Below are 21,255 nucleotides of genomic sequence, written 5' to 3' on the forward strand. Positions count from 1 at the left end.
TATGCGGCTGGTTTCCCTTTCCAAAACTAAATATTAAGAGAAATGCATTGTTTGCAGGGATGAAGATGTGATGTGAACTTTTTGATAGCAGTGTTTTTGACATTAGTGCAGCCGAAGATGTCTGGTAGATTGAATGGAGACATGCTGAACATGAACTTTATGTCTCAAATTAACCATCTTTCTCCCTCTGTGTCTCACCAGCCTCAGATGGATCAGTATATTAACAGGATTGAAAAAATCGTCAAAGAGGGGAAAACTTTGTCTCGAATAACGTTGATGTTGCTGGATATTATAGACCTGAGATTGGTGAGTCCTCTGTTTATACCAAAATGTATCTAGGACTGTGTGATGAAACCCATACATGCTCCTACATTCTCTGATCTGTCAAAGATAAAGAGCATAGAAATCTCTTTAACACTACAGAAACTGTCTGATTCAGGTTTGAAGTCATTGTGGTTCTGAACATTTTTTTTTCTTCAGCACAACTGGGTGTCCAGAGGATCCGAGCAGGGTCAGAACACCATTGACGAGCGGGAGGAGCCGAGAAAAATGCTCTCCAAGGAAACCGAGAGACAGCCAGGTCAGGCCTGCAGTCTAAATCCTCTTTAAGGTTTAGAATCACATCGACAAAGCTATAGTGACTCAGGAAACCAGTCTGTAGACTTCCTGTCCAAATAACCTGCAGAGATGCTTTCATGGCCAACAGCAGACATGAAGCCCCCTCACTCCCTCCCATCTGCTAGCTGAGCTATAATATTTCATCTTGTAACGCAGCATGCTACAGAAAGAGTCAGAAATGTCACTCTGGTTGCCACTTTCACAGCCGTCTGACTGCACTGTATTTCCTGTGAACTTATCTTAAACCTATATTTACCTGTTTGTTTGTTTTTTTGTTTTTTGTGTGGGTGTGTCTCTCCAGATCCAATTGAGCAGAGAGATCAAGGCGTACAGAACGAGGAGCCCTGGACCACTGTGCCTAACAGGAACAAAAGAAGGACCAGAGACCCCAAGAATATTCCAAAGGTCTACACAGTGAGACAAGCTGTCCGAGGCTTTGACACAGAGCTTACCATTCTACCTTTTTCTAACCTTCTACTGTGAGGATTGTACAAATGCACTGCATACAGGAGACGTGAAGCTGCTATTTACTTTCTGTCCCTAATAGTTGATTTGCTCATATTTCTACATTGGAATCACAAAAACAATGACAAACAATTACCATGTGGTAACTGGTCGTGTTCCATAGAAACTGAAAATCGTTGTCAGACGTGACCGCCGGGTAAAATCTGCAGAATTGGCTAGACTTCAAACCTTTAAATTACTTGATCTGAGATATTTGAAATGTTCATTTGATTTATAGCTGGAACCTAAAGCAGCGTCAGGACTTGTTAAGATTCTGCTGTATAATCAGAAGATAATATTTTATGATATTTATACAGATATTAATACAGATATTGGTTAACAAGTTTATTAGATAAGAGAGGGTATCCTAAATGATATTTATGTGGCCTTTCTTATGAAACTAAACACAAACTTAAGCACTGGAATTGAAAATCTTCTTTTTTTCCTGTGTAAAGCTTATAAACCCTGGGGCGCGGCAACCACCAACTAGTAAGATTATCAAGAGACAGTCAGTTCAACAAGATGTTAAGCTGAAGACCTCAGAGAATGCCCAGAAACCAGACATGAAGACAGAAAGCCTTCCAGCGAAACCAATTTCGCAAGAAACAAAGGTACGACCAAATATACAGAAACTGTAATGCACAAAGCATTGGGCATACATATAAATTACATATACAGACTTTTCTGATAATTAATGTTAGTCTAAGTTATGGAAGATTTTCAAAGTATTGGAAATTCCAGTAAAAATGTTGTTTAAATCTGTAAATATAAGAAAATCATTGTGAGTATTCAATTTCCGTATTACTAACAGCTTTACAACAGGACTAGTTTTCCAAGTGGAGCGAGAGATTGGTCTTTGTGCTTGATGACCTCAGAGTTTAAGTACCTGACATGACCTATTCCCTTTAGGACCTGTTCGAGAAGGGCCGCTGTATCCTGTACAGGCTGACGCCTCCGAATTTCCACCAAGTGCAGCCTGAAATGGACGAGAAGATCCAGCAGGGCCCCTGGGCTCAGGTCACATTGGTGAAGGGCAGTGGTGGAGGAGCCAAGGCCGGTGACTCAGGTGAGGTCACACCACATGACTTTCAAACCTATCAGATCACTGTGCAGTTCACACTACATGACCTGCTGATCAGGAGTCGTTCATACTACAACACTTAACGATGGAAGGGTGTCACTCACTTCACAATGTTTCGGCTGCTCCGGTCTGTTGAGCTGTAGTTGTCACTGATTCATCGAAGATATGAAGCTTGTTAGAAATCTGGGAGTCTGATAGTCTTTCATATCTATTACATTTAACGAGAATTTCCTTCATTATGTTCTTAAAAAGGTCTTAAATTTAACTTGATGAAACTCTGATATAAAACAGTATCTTACAGCATATCCTGTACACGGAGTCAGGTGAAGCATCTTCCTCTTAATGACTGGACTTTGATTCTGATCACCACAATCGTTATTTTTCACTTTTCTCTCTTTTAACGTTTCATATCTGCAGGCCTCAACTGCTTCTCAGCGCTGCAGTCCAGCCCCTCACCACAACTCTCCACCCCTCCTCAAGAGAAGGCAGACTTCGACGGAAGGTATGAGATGACAACGCTGTCTGATTTGAAGGATCCTGTTGGTGTTATGTTTCTCTGAAACTTGAGGAGAGTGTCTCTGTGATTTAGATATTTATCTTTCCTGCTAGCAGGATATTTATAAATCTGATTGACTAGAATCCATTGACTTAAAAATAAATCAGCTCTGTTATTAGGGTTTTGTTTTGCTTCTGCTTAGGTCAGTGATAATAATTTGTAGTAGGTTCCAAATTGGTGGAAAAGCTTGATATTTTGAGTTTCTCATTTACACTGCCATCCTTCCTGACTCTTTGTTTATTCGTCCCCCACGCAGAAGAGGCAATAAAAACAGGAATCGCAGGAATCGCCTCTACAATCTGCTGCACAATGCGCCTGCTTTTTCTCAGCTTGATCCGTTGACCAGGGGAACCAGTCCACAGGAGCTGCTGGAGAGTCCAGCCCCGGAGGACGAGTGGTATTGGTCATAGTCCTTGTAAATACAGTGTGGACATTACACAGGTTTATCAATAAACTGATCAATAAACTTCAGTGGAATGTTATCAATAACCTTTATTGGAAGAGACCTTGAGACCTTTGGACTAACCTGTATGTACAACAACACTACCCATAGGCTTTGTTCAGCCGCAAAAGCAGCAGATTGTCAAAGTTATTTGAGCCTATGCATGCTCTACCTGGCCTGAAGATGAGTCACACGCAGCTCTGGCTTTGCTCTCCTCCTTTTTCGGAACCTCTCCTGTGCGGTTGTGTGGCGGCCTCGGCCTGGCCGTCATCCCGCACGTGCGGCGGGAACCCAACTCAAACTCTCCTCGCTTCTCCAAAGGGAGGAAGGGGGTTTAATGTCTCACAAAAAAAAGGGGGTTCTTTTGTGTGTGTTTTTGAAGGATGACAAACCGGAACGAAAACAAGCCAAAATGAAATAGGAGTAACGCAATTTTTTTAAATGTAAGGAGTAGAAAGTACAGATATTTGCGTGAAAATGTAAGGAGTAGAAATAAAAAGTCGTCTGAAAAATAAATTCTCCAGTAAAGTAAAGATACTCAAAATTTCTACTTAAGGTAAAAAAGTATTTGTACTTCGTTACTTGACACCTCTGTCTGATGGTCTACACTAGGGGTGGGCAATTAATTTTCCCAAGGGGCCACATGAGAAACAAGGACAGTTGTGGAGGCCCGGACCAATAGGCTAGTGATGTGTCGTTCGTGAACGATTCGTTCGTTTTGAACGAATCCTTACAAGGACTCGGGAGTAACGAGTCCTCTCAAAGAGAGATTCGTTCATTTTCTCGTGGCCGCGCATCGGGACTGTTGCATAGGCTGCTGCAGGACACGTGAAAAAGGATCCAAAAACTTGTATCCGGCAGAAGAACGAATCACTGATCTGAAGACACGGTCGTGAGGTGAACGATTCGTTCATCTGCTGGGTACGAGTCTTTGGATCATTTTCCACGTGACCTCCATAGGCTCAGAAGAGGAAACAGTTACCTCATTCCCTATCGCGGGACCGCTGTTAAAAAGCAGCATGACTGACAGCTTTTGTGTGGCAGATCATATTTTTTTTAAGAAAACCTCCTCTATTATATACAGTAAAACATGACACTTTGTATGGTTTTAAATTGTCATTTATTGTCACACTGGCATTTAATTATCACGGGAAATAGTTACACTGCACTAAACTGTAAATGTAAAGTGAAAATAACAAAACCAGTCATTATGACTTTTGAATAGGGCTGAACAATATGGAGAAATAATCTAATTGCGACCCCCCCCCCCCCAAATATTGCGATTAAGATTTAATATGTGATTCTTTTATTTTATCCTCTCTTTCCCCCCCAAAAAAACTTAATGAATGATTTAAATATGACCAACACAATATTAGATACTGTACAATATTCTTTCCCATATTTAACTGCTCATTACAGAAACAAGAATAACAAATCGGTGTGCATTTAGGTAATTTAATCAAAGTCATTGTAAGTATAAACACAAGGCATGCACTTTTTAAAAAGTGTGTGCAAATTTACCATCTTGAGAATTTTCCCGTTTATGTCCGGGTTCCCGTTCATGTTCGGGTGGACGTGCAGCGGTATGGAGGCGCCGGGCCTCAGCAGGAACACCCCCATGCTGAACACCTCCGTCTCGCAGATGTGCATGTAGGTTACCGGGATTTTCACCTCGGTCCTCGGCCACCGACGAGATGAGCTTGCTCTGTGTGGCCGACACGTCGGCCGAAGACTCTGTGGGCAGATGAACGAAACACGGTTGGGAGTTGAACGATTCGTTCATCTGCCAGTACGAGTCTTTGGATCGTTATGCACAGCTCAAGGGGTTCCAGGTCATCCTTCAATATCATGCAGGCAGTACGTGTCCCGTGCTCAGACATTGATCAGAGGAGGGGCAAAATGGCCCCCTCTCTCCTGTGTGCATAGACACTGGGCAGAACATCAAAAAGTCACAAGGACGTTTAGATTTAAACTAACTAACATTTCCTGATTTCAGTCAGATGCACACATTAAGTGGAATTTATAAAATTATGTTTTGTAGGTCAGCCAACTGAACTTTGAGCATGACTATGTCAGGACAGAAGGGTCTGTTACATTTCATAAGAGGACTGTTAGATTCAATAATTTCCATGACAATTTACATGGTTGAACATGAAGTTAAACAATCTACTTTTCATTACTGCACTTACACTCAAGATCTAGTTGTTCCTGTCCAATCACATTATAATGAATAAGGGTTTTGCTCCCCTCCTAAGAAGTCTTATGGGTATTTAATTGGTGTTTGTGAATTGGCAGGTCATGGTCTTTTCTGCTCAGGGTTTTGAACCACCAACTGGGCAACAGTCCTGTCAGAATCAGAATCAGAATTATTTTTATTGCCATGTAATATTTGCACATACAGAAAGTTGGCTTGGTGTGGTTGGTGCACTTTACAAACAACAAATGAAAAACAACAATATCGAACAATATAACAACAATATAAAAAACAACAATATATACAGTAGAAGAGTCACGTGCGGTTTTAAGGTGTAGAGATTGGTGATAGTGCCAGTAATATAGAATTATAAATTATGTGCGAGGATGGGTGGGGGGGGGGGGGGCAGCAGAGTGAGTGTGATGCTGGGGGCTTGTTTGTGAGCCCCACTGTCCTCTCTCTGCTACTGGTACCTAGAGAAGAAGAAACCATTTAAAGTTTTTCATATATCAAGTATCATGGGACCTAGGTTTGCCATAATTGTTAATGCAGACTCACTGGCTCTGTTCAGGAATAATGAAACTGTCTCCTGCAGTAAGAGTGGCCTCCTGCTCATTCATGGTGACTTTAGAGGATCCTTCCTGAGAGAGACACGGAGAGAAGGTGAAGGAAGGGAAGAAAAAGTTAGAAAAGGATGAGATTTTATAGTGATACATCCCTCTTACAAGGCAAGTGAACTTTTAGAAAACGTACCACCAACATTTAGATTTAGATTTCACTTTTAGATTTACATTTAAATTTAACATTTAGATTTAGATTTAGATTTAGATTTTGCTAAATGTGCGTAACATATAAACGTAACATTTGACATTTGGATTTAAATATTTAAAATAACTCATAGTTGAAAAATATTGTTGTAAATGTGCAAAAAAGTTACTCAAAAATTCACACCAGTTTTTTAAACATGGTTTGAAGCTAAATGTGACAAAATGTTGCTGTTATTTTCAGCGTGAGCTGCTTTACAAACGACACCCATAATGCTTCTCCTTCCTCTTTCGTTCTGCTTAGACTGAGGTAGATTCAGTTTTTAATCAACAGTTTTGCAGATTTAACCTTGAGGGAGTTGACGGATCATGAATGGGACAGATCAGACGAGTTCAGCTGAAAGGTTCAAGTTAGGTTTTCTGTTGTGTTTTGGATTAGAGGAAGTCGTCATCTCTTTTTCCACAGGACAACCTGTTCCTAATTAAAACCAATAACATTCTTATCCTTATCATAGAGCAGTCAAATCCACATGTGCTCCAAAACTGTAATGGATTCTCCCTTGAGTCAGTTCCACAGTGAAAATGTTTGACTTTACTTAGAAAAATTGTAAACAGTGAAAATGTTGGACTATACTTTCAAAAATCTCCTAGTTTACACAGTAAATATGCTTGATATTCAGTATGTAGGTAGTCAGAGAGGCCCCGAACACAGGCATATCAGTCTCTCTTTGAACTTTACAATAATGATAGAAGCAGTTTGAGCCAGATAAATGGCCTTCAAACAAATGATTAATAATAATCTTTTCCTTCCGACTGTTTAATCTTGAAATTAGAATGTGTGAGCGCCAGAATGTATTTCGTTGTTTTGGTTAAATTGTTTTGAATGTCTGTACAAACAGAACATTGGTTTGATATAGCAAGAACACAATAATCTTTTCTCCAATTGTCAACACCATTGGCCCACTTGCCATCAGCTGTGTCAAGGCCTTGGGAGTGGTGTGGAATACCAAGAGGAATACCAAGAGGCCATCCTCTTGGTATTCCAATACCAAGAGGATGGCCTACGCCTGTGCACTTTCGAGGAGGAAGAACCAAGATCAACTGTTATAAAATAGACAGGCGCTGGCTGTTTGAGCTTATGTTCTGATGCGACTTGTTGGATGCCCATTGCTTTGCTGATTCATAGCTGTTCATTGCTTCCTAAATAAATACTTGATTGAACAAACCGAGTTCGGCTCATCTTCTCATATTTAGGATAAACCAACACGCCTGATATAAGCTATTTTATTTAGTTGCTTTATTGTGGAAAGTGGATGTGTAGTTCCTGTTATAAGCAGGGGGTTTGTTGGGACTCTTGTTTTGAAGGTGGGTTCTAACGGAAGAGGATGTTGTCGGGGGAGAAGTTTTGAAGTGTGAAGGAAATTTAACGGGTGTGATGTCCCCATTCAATAACCATCTTTCGTGTCCTTTTTCGGCTGAGGCCTGACAGTATAATAGGAAAAAACCATCGGCTACAACTCTAAGGAGTCTTGAATTTGAACAAGATTACAGACTTTTTAATACTTTTTAGGGGTCTTGATTTTCCCTAAATTGATCAACTTTAATACTTTTCAAGACCCCGCGGTTACCCTGTTTATACACAACTTGTATGGTGAGTGTCTGAATGTGAAGCCTGAAAACTACTTTTAAGAGTTTACTCCCGTTTCGGCCACTTTCACCCACACTTCACACACCGTCACTTACATACAACATGTGACCTGTGTGTGTTTGAACATACAGTCTGTGTGCACAGTTGACTACATGGATCCGGATCACTTTGGAACTTTCGCGACGTTTCTTCACCATCAAAATGTCAAGTGTGTAAAACGCACAACAAAAGAACTTCCGGTCGAGTGGGCATACCTTCAAACATAAACCTCCCCTGTTCGAGTTTACGCTAGACAACATCCAATGTTCACAGTGTAACTGAGATATTCAGATAAAACTCACAACACCTACATTATAAAGAGAAAGTGGAGTACGCAGCTGAATGGTCTTGCCCCACAGTCCTACCACAAACGAGATGTAGTCGTACAAGAACCGGAGATGCAGACGATAGCGGAAGCGACTTGACAGGTTTCCGCAACAGCCCCGTGCAGCAGTTGTTGACAGAGGACTGGATGAATTCCTGCAACTAGCTGCTAGTGGTCAGAAATCGGCTGAAAAGCGCCGGGACGCGTGTGTTTAACAGTCGGAGCAGCTAACGAGCTAATATTGGCCACACTTACGCTGTCAGATCTGGCAGCTCTGGTAAGATTGCGTATTTGTCAATAGCCTTATAAGGGCTGTAACTTTGAACTGCTCACACTGAAGAGTAACAGAGCTGCTACACATTCCTCTCATGTGTTAGCTGTTACCTTCATTTAGTCATGAACATCGTTAGCCTGCTAATGGTACTGCGCTGCTGAGGGGATCGGTCCTCTGTGTCAGTTTCATCACGCGTCGCTACGCTAACACTTCTCATTTATCTGTAGATCGCTGGCCAGCTTCGCTAAGTGGGATATCGGTACGTTGCAAAAATGCTAAATAAACTTGAGCAGGTTATATCATTCATGATCCGTCTCTCTTCTAATCTTGGTACAGAATCGTCAAGCTGCATGCTAGCTGTCAAAATAAAAGGCTCAAACGCGTTTATTCCTGTGTTTTAAGAGTCGCTCAAAGCGGAAGTGGTATTATCGGATGCTTTCGGCTGACGTTACTCGCCCAACACGGTTATGCTAACTGTAGTTTACTCGGCTAATCTGTTTACAAATCACCTGGACATCTGCGAGTTCATCCTGTACTTTACACATCACTCCGGGCTACAGGCACAAGCTAAGCTAGCCGCTGTGCACGCCTCTGCTTGTGGGGACGCGGTTATATAGCCATCACGCTGTCTTGCTAGGTGTTCCAGGCCAGTGTGCACAGCTCAAAGAGTGGATGAGTGAGAGTGGCTTCTTCATTAGCCGAGCTGTGTCCCTGCTCTCCACAGAGACGGGACGGGATCCTGCCGCCGCGTACAGCTGAAGGGCAGAGCCACGATGCTGTGCTGGGGGAATGCTTCCTACGGACAGCTGGGCTTGGGTGGGATCGACGAGGAGATCGTGGTGGAGCCGCGGGTGTGCGAGTTCTTCGTCGGTAAGCAGGTGTGTGACGTGGGGTGTGGCCGCAGACACTCAGCCTTCCTGCTGCAGGACGGGACCGTGTACACCTGTGGCTGCAATGACCTGGGCCAGCTGGGCCACGAGAAGTCCAGGAAGAGACCAGGTTAGTGGGGTTTGTGTTTCTGTGTAATAATAGTTGATTAAATCATTCGCAACATATTTGTCTTTGTCTTGTTTTAGAACAGGTCGTGGCCCTGGATGCACAGATCATAGTGGCGGTGTCCTGTGGAGAGTCTCACACTCTGGCCCTGAATGATAAAGGGCAGCTCTTTTCATGGGGTCTGGGCTCAGATGGTCAGCTGGGCTTAAATAACCTGGAAGAATGTGTTCGTGTGCCTCGGTAAGTTCAGCCACTAGATTCACATTATCTGTTCAACATTAAGTCTTTCTGAACTGTTTTTATAAGTTATTATAGAGCGCAAAACTCTGCCAAGGCCCGACAGTCCCAGTATGAAACCACATTTGAATTCAATTCTGACTGGTTTTTATGGGTGGGGGTGTCTGCTAGACTAAACACGCCTATTTATTTTTCATCTAGAGGAGAAAGATCTATGAAAATGTTGAAAAACCCCCTATGTCGCAATATTAAAAACAGCGAAAGTAAATTCCTGGATCCACAGAAACATTTTATTGGGATCTTCCTTGGGTTATGTCACACACCCCCCCCCCCCACAAAATTGAATTGAAATTGGTTGAGTTTTGTGTGATGTAATGTATTTAAATGTGTTTATTCCTTCAACTCAAACAAGGCTCATATAAATAATGCTTGTGTATCTCTCTGTCTCTAAAATGCCAGAAACATCAAGAGTTTGTCAGATGTACAAATCACTCAGGTAGCCTGTGGGTATTGGCACTCTCATGCACTTTCAAGGGGTGAGGATTGTACCTCTGAACCTGGTTCGACCTGGTATGAGCACCGTCCTCAGAGATCTGATCACAAGCAGTCACGGCTGAATACATGTGTTAATGCACCCAATCGCTTTTCGATTGGTTCCTGAGATCCAATCGCTCAGACCTCATTCAGCCAATCGCGGAATTAACACAAATCCGTCCTGGGCCACTTATGAAGGAACAACTACTCCCCTGACGCCCTCTGACAGTTTTACAATGGATCTAAAGTATTTTTTACTTTTCATTGTCAATAAATAAGATTTCTCGGTAGCCACCACCACAATGTCAACACTGACAACCACATAATGACTAATGCTTTTTTCAAATGGATAAAATCTTTCTTCACACCAGAGCTGCCCATTCCCTGCAGCTCCTCCTGACTGTGCTTTCTCACTCACGCAGACATACAGACACACACAAATGTTGTCATTGGACACATCTGTAAACTCAGACTTGGTAGAAAAAACATAATTTGGTCAGCATGAATTATAAGGACATTTGGGTTTAATTGCTTTTAGAGCAGGGAACTGTGACCTGATCACAGCGGCCACAGGACTAACAGTCAAGACACATTTCAATGTCAAGTTTGAACAGATAAACTTGGAGCTGTCCATTTGTGATCAGATCTCTCAGGACGTATGTTAATACCAGGTCTGAACAGGGCCCAAAGCGTACACATTTATTCATTCAGCTTACTATGTTTTGTACGTCAGGCCATTCAATGTCATGTTTCTCTACACAGGAGGTCAAGTCTTCTCTTGGGGCCAGAATCGATATGGACAACTTGGGCTAGGATTAAAGGGACAGAGCGTTTCCACGCCACAAATCATTCAATCTCTGCAGGGCATTCCTTTTGCTCAGATATCTGCCGGTGGTGCTCACAGCTTTGCCCTCACGCTCTCAGGAGCGGTGTTTGGTTGGGGTTGCAACAAGTTTGGTCAGCTGGGTCTCAATGACACTAATGGTGGGTGGTCAAACCCCATAAGATCATGTGAGCATTCAAGCCCTTAACAAAACCTAAGTGTCAGAATGTTTTATTTATTTTTCAGATCGATCTTTCCCAGCTCTGCTGAAGTCTCTTAGGTCTCAGAGAGTGATTTACATCTCCTGTGGAGAAGATCACACAGCAGCACTGACCAAGGTAAGTGAATACTTTTTGTTCATTTTTTGGACCTGCACTGCGGTGTGAACGACCATGAATCAATGTGCTGAGATATGGGGAGCCAGGCTAACATCTCGAAGACTTCAGAGCTTTACACCTTCAACCTTTCACTGTTTACTGGTTTTAAACAAGTTGAGTTTTACCAAGTTACAAATTTGGAAGTGAGGCTTAAAACAAATGAAAAGAAAGAAGGTGAAATTAACCCTGTATCTCAGAAATTAAAGTTAGGCTTGGTAAGTTGCTTCTTAAAAACGTTTTAGCTTATATGTGGAAATATTCTCACATCCCGATAGGCATCAACTAAATGTAGCTTTGACTAGAGCAGTGGTTCTCAAACTTTTTTCTGTCATTCCCCACTTTGGGTCTAGAATATTTTTCATACTATGTGTGTCTCTGAGTGAGTGAGTGGGGCAGGGGGCGGAGCCCCGGGGTGTGTGTGTGTGCGCTGTCCGTTCACGAAAAATATGCGGGACAGGCACAACACTGTTCATGGAGCCACTGTAGAGGGGTGGAAGAGCCCGCAGCTTCAGAGCGTTTTGTTTACTGCTCCGCCGTTAAAGAGATGCGGACGCTAAAACATTGGTTCGGCTATAATATTAGTTCCGCCGAATCACTGGACTAGAGGGAGGAGAGGGACAATAGGAGGGGATGAGTGTATCGGTTATATTTTTGTGTTGCCTGCTCTTGCTAGCTTCTCCAGGATTGCCTACCCTATCTAGTATGATGAATAAAAGACACAACTTTAAAGAGTACCTTGTGGTAGTTTGTGCAGCAGTGCATTTTAAAGTCTTCATGGCTGATGGATGGAAATGCCCAACCCAGGCTATCCAGAGGGCAGTAGGTTTCTGTTTCAGTTGAGGGCGTAAGTCGCAGTGGAGGATCCTTCTTAGGGCAGGAGTTTAGTATTATGGGTACTTCTTGTGGGTAATAACTGTTTTGAACTCATTAACATGACTTGAACGTTCCTACTTTCTGTCTGTCCCAGTCCTATCTCCCTTGTCTGCTATCATTAGGACAATCTGCTGGAAGGTTAGAATAAGTGTTGCTGATTTTACAGGAGGGAGGTGTGTTTACATTTGGAGCGGGCGGATACGGACAACTTGGACATAACTCCACAAACCATGAAATCAACCCTAGGAAAGTGTTTGAGCTCATGGGGAGTGTAGTAACGCAGATCTCATGTGGAAGGTAAAGTCATTGTGTATTTTGTCACATTTGATCAAAAACATTATTACATTTCTTTTGTGTTTATGTATCCACATAATTTAAAGAATCAGTAAAAAAGATTAATACATAGTATCTTGAATGTTGTGTCATTAATCAATTATTTATAAAATTATTGTTTAATTTTAAGGCAACACACGTTGGTTTTCACTCCCTCATCTGGGAAGATGGACTCATTCGGGCTTGGCGGTAATGGGCAACTTGGTACACGTTCCACGTGCAACAGGAAAAACCCCGCCCCTGTCAAAAGCCCCTTGGTGGCTGGAGCCCTGGCAGGTGAAACACAAAATATATAAATCTGGGCAAAGTGATTTTTTTGTTTTTTACGGGCCGAGAGGACTGAAAGGAAAAAATCCAAATGCCTCTCTCGCATTTATTTCTTGCTTTCATTCCTTTTCTTGGCAGACTCAGAGAAGGGCTGTTGTGTCAAGAGGATTTACGCTGGAGGAGATCAGAGCTTTGCTCACTACTGCACTGCCAATGTAAGTATTAGGGACTTCTCACATATAGATGACTAATTTTTTACACATTTATAATAAATTGTTAGAACTGGTCTGAATCGTGTCAACAATTTAGTTGAACTGCTTGACCTGTTCCTGGACAATCGCAACACTTTAGTCATGTTTTGGATCTTTTTAATCTTTTTTTAGATCTTGCAGAGCAGCAACGCTGTGAGGAAACAAGATCATCACGGACGGATTTGCACCTTAGATGAAGATATCATAAACAAATGGTTGAACCATTCCCCAGGACGACTCCCGCTGGAAATCTCCAAGTAAAGTCAAGAGCGATGGCTGATCTCACCTTATTGATGTTATTGTTAGTTCATTGTAGTCATTTTTCACAACTGCAAAGGTGTCATGACTTGCAAAAAAAGGCGCACTAATTACTCTCCTTTTATGATTCCCTTAGTGAGATTGACCTCGTGTTCTCCTCAGCGAGCTGCCTCAATGGATCGTTTCTGTCGATGAGGTAATCACATTTTAGATGAAGTCCGGTGTCATCTACATCTATGTCCAAAAGTTCTAGTTCATCTCTGATAACGGTTTTCATTATTGTCAGATCCATAGCATTTTCTTCACTGATCTGATCCTCCTTCTTCACACTATTTACAACCAGCATACAGCAAAATGTAGGTTCCTTGTCATTTATTAGGAAGTGTCGAACCCAGTCTTTGTTGAGACTGTCAAGGAGACATTGATTTGGAGCTGTAATCAGCAGTGTTGTTGTATCATTTGAGGCAATGTGAATATTTGGAAGGCTACCTGTCTGCTCTCTTAATTAATGTCTGTCTCTTTTCCTCAGTCATCCAGATCACTTCAATACCAGCAGGAACTATTCAGGAGTGGATATGAACACAGCTCGCATCCTGTTTCACAGAGCGATCCAACAAGATCAACCTGAGATAGCTCAGCAGGTTCGTGTTCAAAAATGAAAATCCTGTTGTTAGGGCACCATATTTATGTTTATTAATAAATTACATTGCTGGATCTCCCCTAGTTTGATTTGACAATTAGATACAATTGCACTAACATTACTTCACATTTATATTTGCTGTAAATGTGTGTACTATAGGTGGAGATTATTATAAAATCAAAATCAAATCAAAGTTTATTGTCACATGCACCAATGACAGCGTCATCGGAGCAGTGCAATTCTTGTGACATGGCAGGCAACATCTACGCATTAGACGACTTTACAAAATAGAAAAATAACATACTATATAACATACAACATATAACATCGTAACATATAACATAGTCAAATGAAGCAGCAGTTTACAGGGTGAAGGAGTGGGGAATATTAAAATAATTAATATGAATATATGTATAACATAGCAGTGTTAATTTCGTTGACGAAGACGATGACGAAATATATTCGCTACGACCCATTTTTGATGACGAAGACGAGACAAAGACGTAACGAAAACGAATCTTTGAAAATAAAAACTATGACGAAATCTATTTTCATTTTCGTTGACGAGACGAGACGAAAATGTTGGTGGTTGACTAAGTCACAATAATTTTTAGAACATCATCGTATCAGGCCGTCATGAAGTATCAGGAGCGGGCGAGTGAGTGTGTCTGTGTGTGTCTGTGTATGTGTGTGTGTGCGCCCCAGATAGCGCTCCGGTCCGTAGCTCCGCCCCCCGCCCCGCGCACTCGCTCAGAGAGACACAGTGAAAGCAGGGCACGTTCTCTATGAGCAGCCTCTCAGTGACTGACTGCTTCTTAACTATGGAAACAGTGAAAACACAGAGTTTCTCTGGTCTCAGCTGCTCAGAGATCAGCCCCTCAGCTTCTTGATCAGAGCAGAAGCTGCAGTTGGTTTGTACCGATGTTCAGTTTCTGTGTCCGGCTCCAGTCTGACCTGCTCTCCCTTTTTGTTTTCACATTTAAAATTAAATATATATTTTTAAGCTATTAGGCTGCTGCTATATGTTTTTATAGAAAAGGAGTTTAATGTGGCTATTAAATGTGACTAAAACTAGACTAAAATGTAATTTGTTTTCGTCGACTAAAACTAGAAAGGATTCAAATGACTAAAAGGTGACTAAAACTAATATGCATTTTTGTCAAAAGACTAAGACTAAATCAAAAATAGCTGCCAAAATTAACACTGTAACATAGTCAAATGAAGCAGCAGTTTACAGGGTGAAGGAGTGGGGAATAATAATATTAAATAGTATTAATATATGTTAAGTCAGTGTATTTGTAATGATACTTGTCGAAGTAACGTAACATGAAACTCTACTTATCTTGGAATAAGTTTTAGTAGCCACTTTATGAGCTGCAATCTGCGCCACCTGAATATGTCATTGTTAGACTATGCCTCACACGGTTTATGAAGCGAGCAGCAACTTGGAATCAATATATTCATCATAACAGACCTATAATCTTTCCAATGTCTCCCTCAGATTGCTGCCAGTCTAGAAAAGCACTTAATTCCCCGACTGAGCAACTCTCCTCCAGACATCGAAGCCCTGAGACTCTACCTCACTCTTCCAGAATGCCCTCTCTTCACTGACCGAAACAATTATGTGACCATTGCCCTCCCATTTGCCAAATCGCTCCTCAGCCTGAAGGAGGCGCCACTTAAGGTGCTAGGTAGGATGGAGGTGTTCCAAAATGCAACACTAGAGGCCCCACATTCTCTGTCGAAGCTTGCTTTTAATCTTTTTTGTCTTCTGTTTGCGTCAGGAACCTGGTGGTCTGGGTTTGAGCCCAGAGTCTTCCAGCGGCTTGTCGAGGTGTACAAGGAGGTGGTGGTGTATCTGCTTCAGATGCACAAGGTGGGCATTCCTTCAGTCGAGCAGAGAATCTTCACCTGTTTCCTGGACACGTCCCTCCGATTCCTGGAGATCCTGCATATGGTGAGAGATGGAAAAGAATCCATGTTACTTGTCAAATTCGTTAATTAAATCCTGCAGGACTGTGACAAATGCTTGATAAGATCCATTTTCCTGATTCTTCAGGTGAGTGAACGGGCCGGACACATCATTCAGTATGACAAATTCTACATCCATGAGCTGGACGAGCTGATAGACATCAGAAACGACTACGTCACATGGATTCAGAGGCAGATGTACCCAATGGTGAGGCTGCTGCAGAGGCACCATCATTCACTTAATTCTATTTGTCTTTGTGTAGATATTAGTATGATCTGTTTATGTCCTATCCTCAGGGCCATGATGGGGTGGTGACTCTGTGCAGGTATCCCTTTGTGTTTGATGCCCAAGCCAAGACCACTCTGCTTCAAACTGATGCTGTCATACAGATGCAGGTAATATACAGACAAATTCCACCTTCATCTGTCGCCTTTTCCACTTCAATCGATTTGGTTTTCATTCTGTGTAAAGGAGCTGAATCTAGTGCAGTCACGTAATTTGGGATCATACCAACTGCTTTATAGTACCTGTGAAAATATTAAAACGTTTTCATCATCCATCACTCCCTGCTTTGATAGATAGCAGTGGACCAGGCACAGATGCAAAATTTCAGCTCTATGTTCCTGCCAGCAGTGGAATCTGTCAACCCGTGCCTCATCCTCATCGTCCGGAGGGAAAACATAGTCGGAGACACAATGCAAGTCCTCGGGAAATCCAAGAATGTTGACTACAAGAAACCACTCAAGGTAAAAGCAACTATTACTAATGTCTTCATGGTAACGAAAGTGGAACAACTGTGCTGTCTGTGTTGTACAGAATGACAGATTTGTTACTTACTGAAGTTACCCTGAGCTCTTTGGAGCCTTTAAAGTAACTTCCACCATAAGTTTTGACTGAAGTGGCTCTACCCTGGAACAGGTTAATGAGTTTAGTTACACGTTATAAAAAAATCTAAGTGATTATTTTTGTCATGAATTAAATAAATCTGTCAAGAATGGATGTCTGTAATGCTCTGCTACTAAGATATAAACAATATCTACCATTCAATGAAATCCATTGCCGTTTCACTAATGTTTGCGACATCCATGGCAGGTGATCTTTGTAGGAGAAGAGGCGGTCGATGCCGGGGGCGTGAGGAAGGAGTTCTTCCTCTTGATCATGAAAGAGCTGCTGGATCCCAAATTCGGCATGTTTCGTTACTACGAGGAGTCCAGGCTCATCTGGTTTTCAAATAAGGTACTCTGCTGCATGATTCACCTTTGAGTAATATAGCAGCGTTTTCTAAGTGCACTCTTGAATGCCCATAATAATGAGGACACTGAAGTGGTTGTATTTGAATCACCATATCTTCTAGAGCAAAGCCGCTTATACCTGAATGTGATCGATGAGAAACTGCCCCCTTCTAACTCACTATCTGTCCCTCGCAGACCTTTGAAGACATTGACTTGTTCAACCTCATCGGGGTCATCTGTGGTCTGGCCATATACAATCTCACGATAGTGGAGCTCAACTTCCCCGTGGCCCTTTACAAGAAGCTTCTGAAGAAGAAGCCGACGCTCGACGACCTGAAAGAGTTAATGCCAGATGTGGGAAGGTCAGTTCATGGAATAGTCGTCTGAGGTTTTCTATTCATGTGTATGGATGTCACTTTATTTAGTTGTGGTTCTTTTTGCGGGGGGCAGCTAAAGTTGAATCTTTCAACGTTGTTATTACTGTACAGTACCACACAGTGTTAGATATTGACTAATACAATGATATTGACAGATACTGATCTTTTTTTGTGTGTCCTGAAAAAAATCAGGAGTCTACAACAGTTACTGGACTACACTGAAGATGACCTCGAGGAAACGTTCTGTTTGAACTTCACAGTAAGATCATATCCAACCATTGGTTTCTTAAAGTATAAACTAAATAGTTGTTATCTGCAAATCACTAAACACTGTCTATTTTTACAGATCACTGAGGACAACTATGGGGCCACAGAGGTGTTGGAACTCGTACCGAATGGCGAAGACATCAACGTGAATAAATCAAACAGGTAAAGTCTTCTTGCTTGTCCAGTGAACCAAGAGCAAATGTTGTTGAAATGAATAGTTTCACACATTTATTTGCTGTTAGATTGGATAATAGATACCACTGTGCTGGCTCAGCAGTAAGAATGTAGCATCACTCAGTAGCTGCTTAGCTTAGCAGAAGGGAAGGAAACAAGGGAGACAGCTAGCCCTGCTCTGTACAGAGGTAAACAAATCCATCTAACAGAACCTCTGGAGCTCATTGATGAAACAGTTAGTGTTGCTTCTAACCTCGCAGCTCGTTTTCCAAGCCAATGACATGTGTGAATGTCTCCACATCGTTTTGGTGACAAATGTACGTAGAGCTACAGGCACTGGCAGAGGACAGAAACATTTTCAATTCAAATGGAAACATGAAAAAATATGGTGTGTCAGGTTCAGACTGAAGTGTAAAAATATATTTTCCGGACGCTTGGCATTTTCCAAAATGTTGAAATATGCCTTTCAGACACAGAAAGCCTGGACATGGCTTTCTGTGGTAGTGTTCTAAATCATTACCTGTAAATAGTTTGAGTGGATTCTGAGAATTACAGTTTTATCATCCTCAGAATTTTTTTCCTACTTGGTCATATCTCTGGGTGCATTTTACATGTCTCTAAATATAGCTTCTTTTTTTTTTCTCCAGGCAGGACTTTGTCAGCGCGTATGTTGACCACGTTTTCAACACATCCGTGGCCTCTCTGTTTGAGTGCTTCTATGCAGGCTTTCACAAAGTGTGCGGTGGAAAAGTCTTAGAGCTGTTCCAGCCAAACGAACTACAAGCCATGGTCATTGGCAACACCAACTATGACTGGACGGAGCTCGAGAAGGTTGTAATTCAGACATTGGTGAAGTTTAAATATGTCACATCATCTGCCAAAGTAGGCTTAATTACTTTTAAAAGTACAAATCATTTTTGTCTCCACTCTTCAGACTACTGAATACAAAGGGGAGTACTGGGCAGACCATCCCACCATCCGACTCTTCTGGGAGGTGTTCCACAGTCTTCCTTTAGAGAAGAAAAAAAAGTTCCTCTGTAAGTGAACATAAACATCAGCCAGTCTGTGGGTATTTGCTGATATGATTCACGTGCAACCGCTCAACAGAAACTTCTCCCGCCTTTTCCAGTGTTCCTCACAGGAAGTGACCGCATACCCATTCTGGGCATGAAAAACCTGAAGCTAGTGATCCAGCCCACCGGTGGAGGGGAGCACTATTTACCTGTGGCCCACACCTGCTTCAACCTGCTGGACCTCCCGAAGTACATGAGTCTAGAAACACTCAGAATAAAGCTGCTGCAGGCCATAGATCACAACCAAGGCTTTAATCTTGCCTAAAATTAGACAGAAATGCCTAGAACTCCATGTCAAGACTGTTGCTGGCATCCACATTTTTCCAAATTGTTTTACAGACTTGAACACTGGCTGGAAAGATGAGACTACATGACACTAGTAATTATAGAGTTGGATATTTAGGCTTACATATTAATATTGAGTTTGATTTTTCAGCTTGTTTCCATGCAACCACAGTATTTGATGCTTATTACAAGTTGAATCTCATTTGATACTGCTCTTGTATATATTCTTTTATTCATGTTTGGATACGACGAGTAAGATGAAGCAGACTACATGGATATACTTTACAGGGCATGAAGACAGCAACATAAACGCCTGTAAAATATGATGACATGAAGCAGCACTACCTGTTAACTCTTTTGTTTTTAAGATTGCACAAATATTTAAGAAACAAGAAATGTGGCCTCAAAATGACCAGTTATATCGATAATAACCTTAAACGGTGACGACATAAAGACATTTTAATCTCCACGGTGTAGTAACTGCTCAGACTGTATTTTACAGGAGTTAATGATGTTGTGTCCACTCCCTGTTCATCTGATGTTTGAGCCCAGACAATGTTAACAACGCTCTTCATGTTAGGTTCTATTGTGGCATCTGATTGAGAGCATTGCAAAGTGTTTGCTTTAGATACAGTGTGATTTCTTGGCTGTGAGCCTTCAAACAATCCACAAATAAAAAAACAAAGCAGAGCCACTGAAATAAACAAGTTACTTTGGGGATAAAATATTGTTGTACGGCATTTTCACCTACCGACCTCAGCTGACTTTATTGCAATGTCCTGAATTTGAAGAAGGTTCCTGGTTTGGTCGGGGTCTTTCTCTGTGGAGTTTGCTTGTTCTCCTCATTTCTACCTAAATTGGAGAATCTATATTGACCAAAGGTGTGAATTTGGTATGAATGTTGGATTGTGGCTGAATGTTGGTTCTCTGGCGCCCTGTCCATGGTGTACCATGCCCCACATTCCATGTCAGCTGGGATTGGCCCGAGCTCCCCCTGTGACCCTCAAAAGGATAAGTGGTATAGATAAAGGATGGATGGATCAAGCATTCAGGAATACTATGAAATTAACTTTTTAAATGCAGTGTAATATATCGACTTAAACACTGGAAAGACAATAAATCTTCAGAGGATGTGACCAGCACGCTGCGAATATGCTTTACTATGGAATTCAAATATGATCACTGAAAATGAATCACTCACTGTATGAAATATCAATAATTGTACTACCTTAGAGAAACAGGTTGATTCCTACTTTTGTGAATTTGAGCGTATTGCATCTGCCTTACGCTGGCCTAAGGATGTCTGGCCAATATTGTTGCAATGCAAATTAGTAGGTAAAGCGCAGGAACTCTGTAATAGTTTTACTCTATACCAGAACCTAGATTATGAGGTGGTAAAATCGACCGCTCTCCGTGCGTATAAGTTAGTTCCTGAGGCTTATCGCCCGAAATTTAGGAAATGCTAAAAAAAACGGTCAACCGGGAAATTGTGCTACTTGAGGAGATTAAGAAATGCTTGCCTGAAGTTATTGTTGTGTACTTAAATGAGCAAAAGGTGTCGACCTTATCGTGAGCAGCAGTGTTGGCAGATGAATTTGCCTTGACGCATAAGAATGTGTTTTCCTCATCTGTGTCCTGTGATGGGGCGGTTCTATGTGAAAGACAAAAATCCTCCCGAGTCCCAGGCGCCACTCGCCAGTTTCCCGGGATAAGCAGGCTTGTTTCCCCCGCCGTGAAAGTGGACATTCGCTGATTGTCCGGTGCTAAAGAAGAAGCAACAGATCAAGAGGCAGAGAGATCCACACCACAGCCACATTAGATAAAAGCACATTTCCGTTTAG

General features: G+C 41.9%; 1 protein-coding gene across 3 annotated transcripts; it reads left to right on the top strand.

Annotated features, from left to right (window-relative positions):
* The first annotated feature begins 8,206 nt into the window (after window positions 1-8,206).
* On the top strand, window positions 8,207-20,550 carry herc4 (HECT and RLD domain containing E3 ubiquitin protein ligase 4). 3 transcript variants are annotated; one of them, XM_062400554.1, is made up of 24 exons: window positions 8,253-8,448; window positions 9,170-9,444; window positions 9,522-9,681; window positions 10,138-10,214; window positions 10,975-11,196; window positions 11,282-11,373; window positions 12,452-12,582; window positions 12,749-12,894; window positions 13,024-13,100; window positions 13,269-13,393; window positions 13,531-13,590; window positions 13,924-14,035; window positions 15,536-15,725; window positions 15,819-15,991; window positions 16,094-16,213; window positions 16,303-16,401; window positions 16,585-16,752; window positions 17,099-17,242; window positions 17,434-17,600; window positions 17,808-17,874; window positions 17,962-18,044; window positions 18,704-18,887; window positions 18,991-19,093; window positions 19,186-20,550. In XM_062400554.1, the coding sequence occupies exons 2-24, from the start codon at window positions 9,219-9,221 to the stop codon at window positions 19,392-19,394; spliced, it is 3,135 nt and encodes a 1,044-aa protein (XP_062256538.1). In that variant the 5' UTR covers window positions 8,253-8,448; window positions 9,170-9,218; the 3' UTR covers window positions 19,395-20,550. The 3 variants fall into 3 exon arrangements, 2 of the variants coding, with proteins under 2 accessions (XP_062256539.1, XP_062256538.1); XR_009923906.1 differs by lacking the exons at window positions 17,434-17,600; window positions 17,808-17,874; window positions 17,962-18,044; ... (1 more) ...; window positions 18,991-19,093; window positions 19,186-20,550 and having other exon boundaries at window positions 8,224-8,448; window positions 16,589-16,752; window positions 17,099-17,238; XM_062400555.1 differs by lacking the exons at window positions 15,536-15,725; window positions 15,819-15,991; window positions 16,094-16,213; ... (7 more) ...; window positions 18,991-19,093; window positions 19,186-20,550 and adding an exon at window positions 13,681-13,750 and having other exon boundaries at window positions 8,207-8,448; window positions 13,924-14,022.
* Window positions 20,551-21,255: the final 705 nt, after the last annotated feature.

Source organism: Platichthys flesus, chromosome 12, assembly GCF_949316205.1.
Source record: "Platichthys flesus chromosome 12, fPlaFle2.1, whole genome shotgun sequence".
Classification (NCBI taxonomy): domain Eukaryota; kingdom Metazoa; phylum Chordata; class Actinopteri; order Pleuronectiformes; family Pleuronectidae; genus Platichthys; species Platichthys flesus.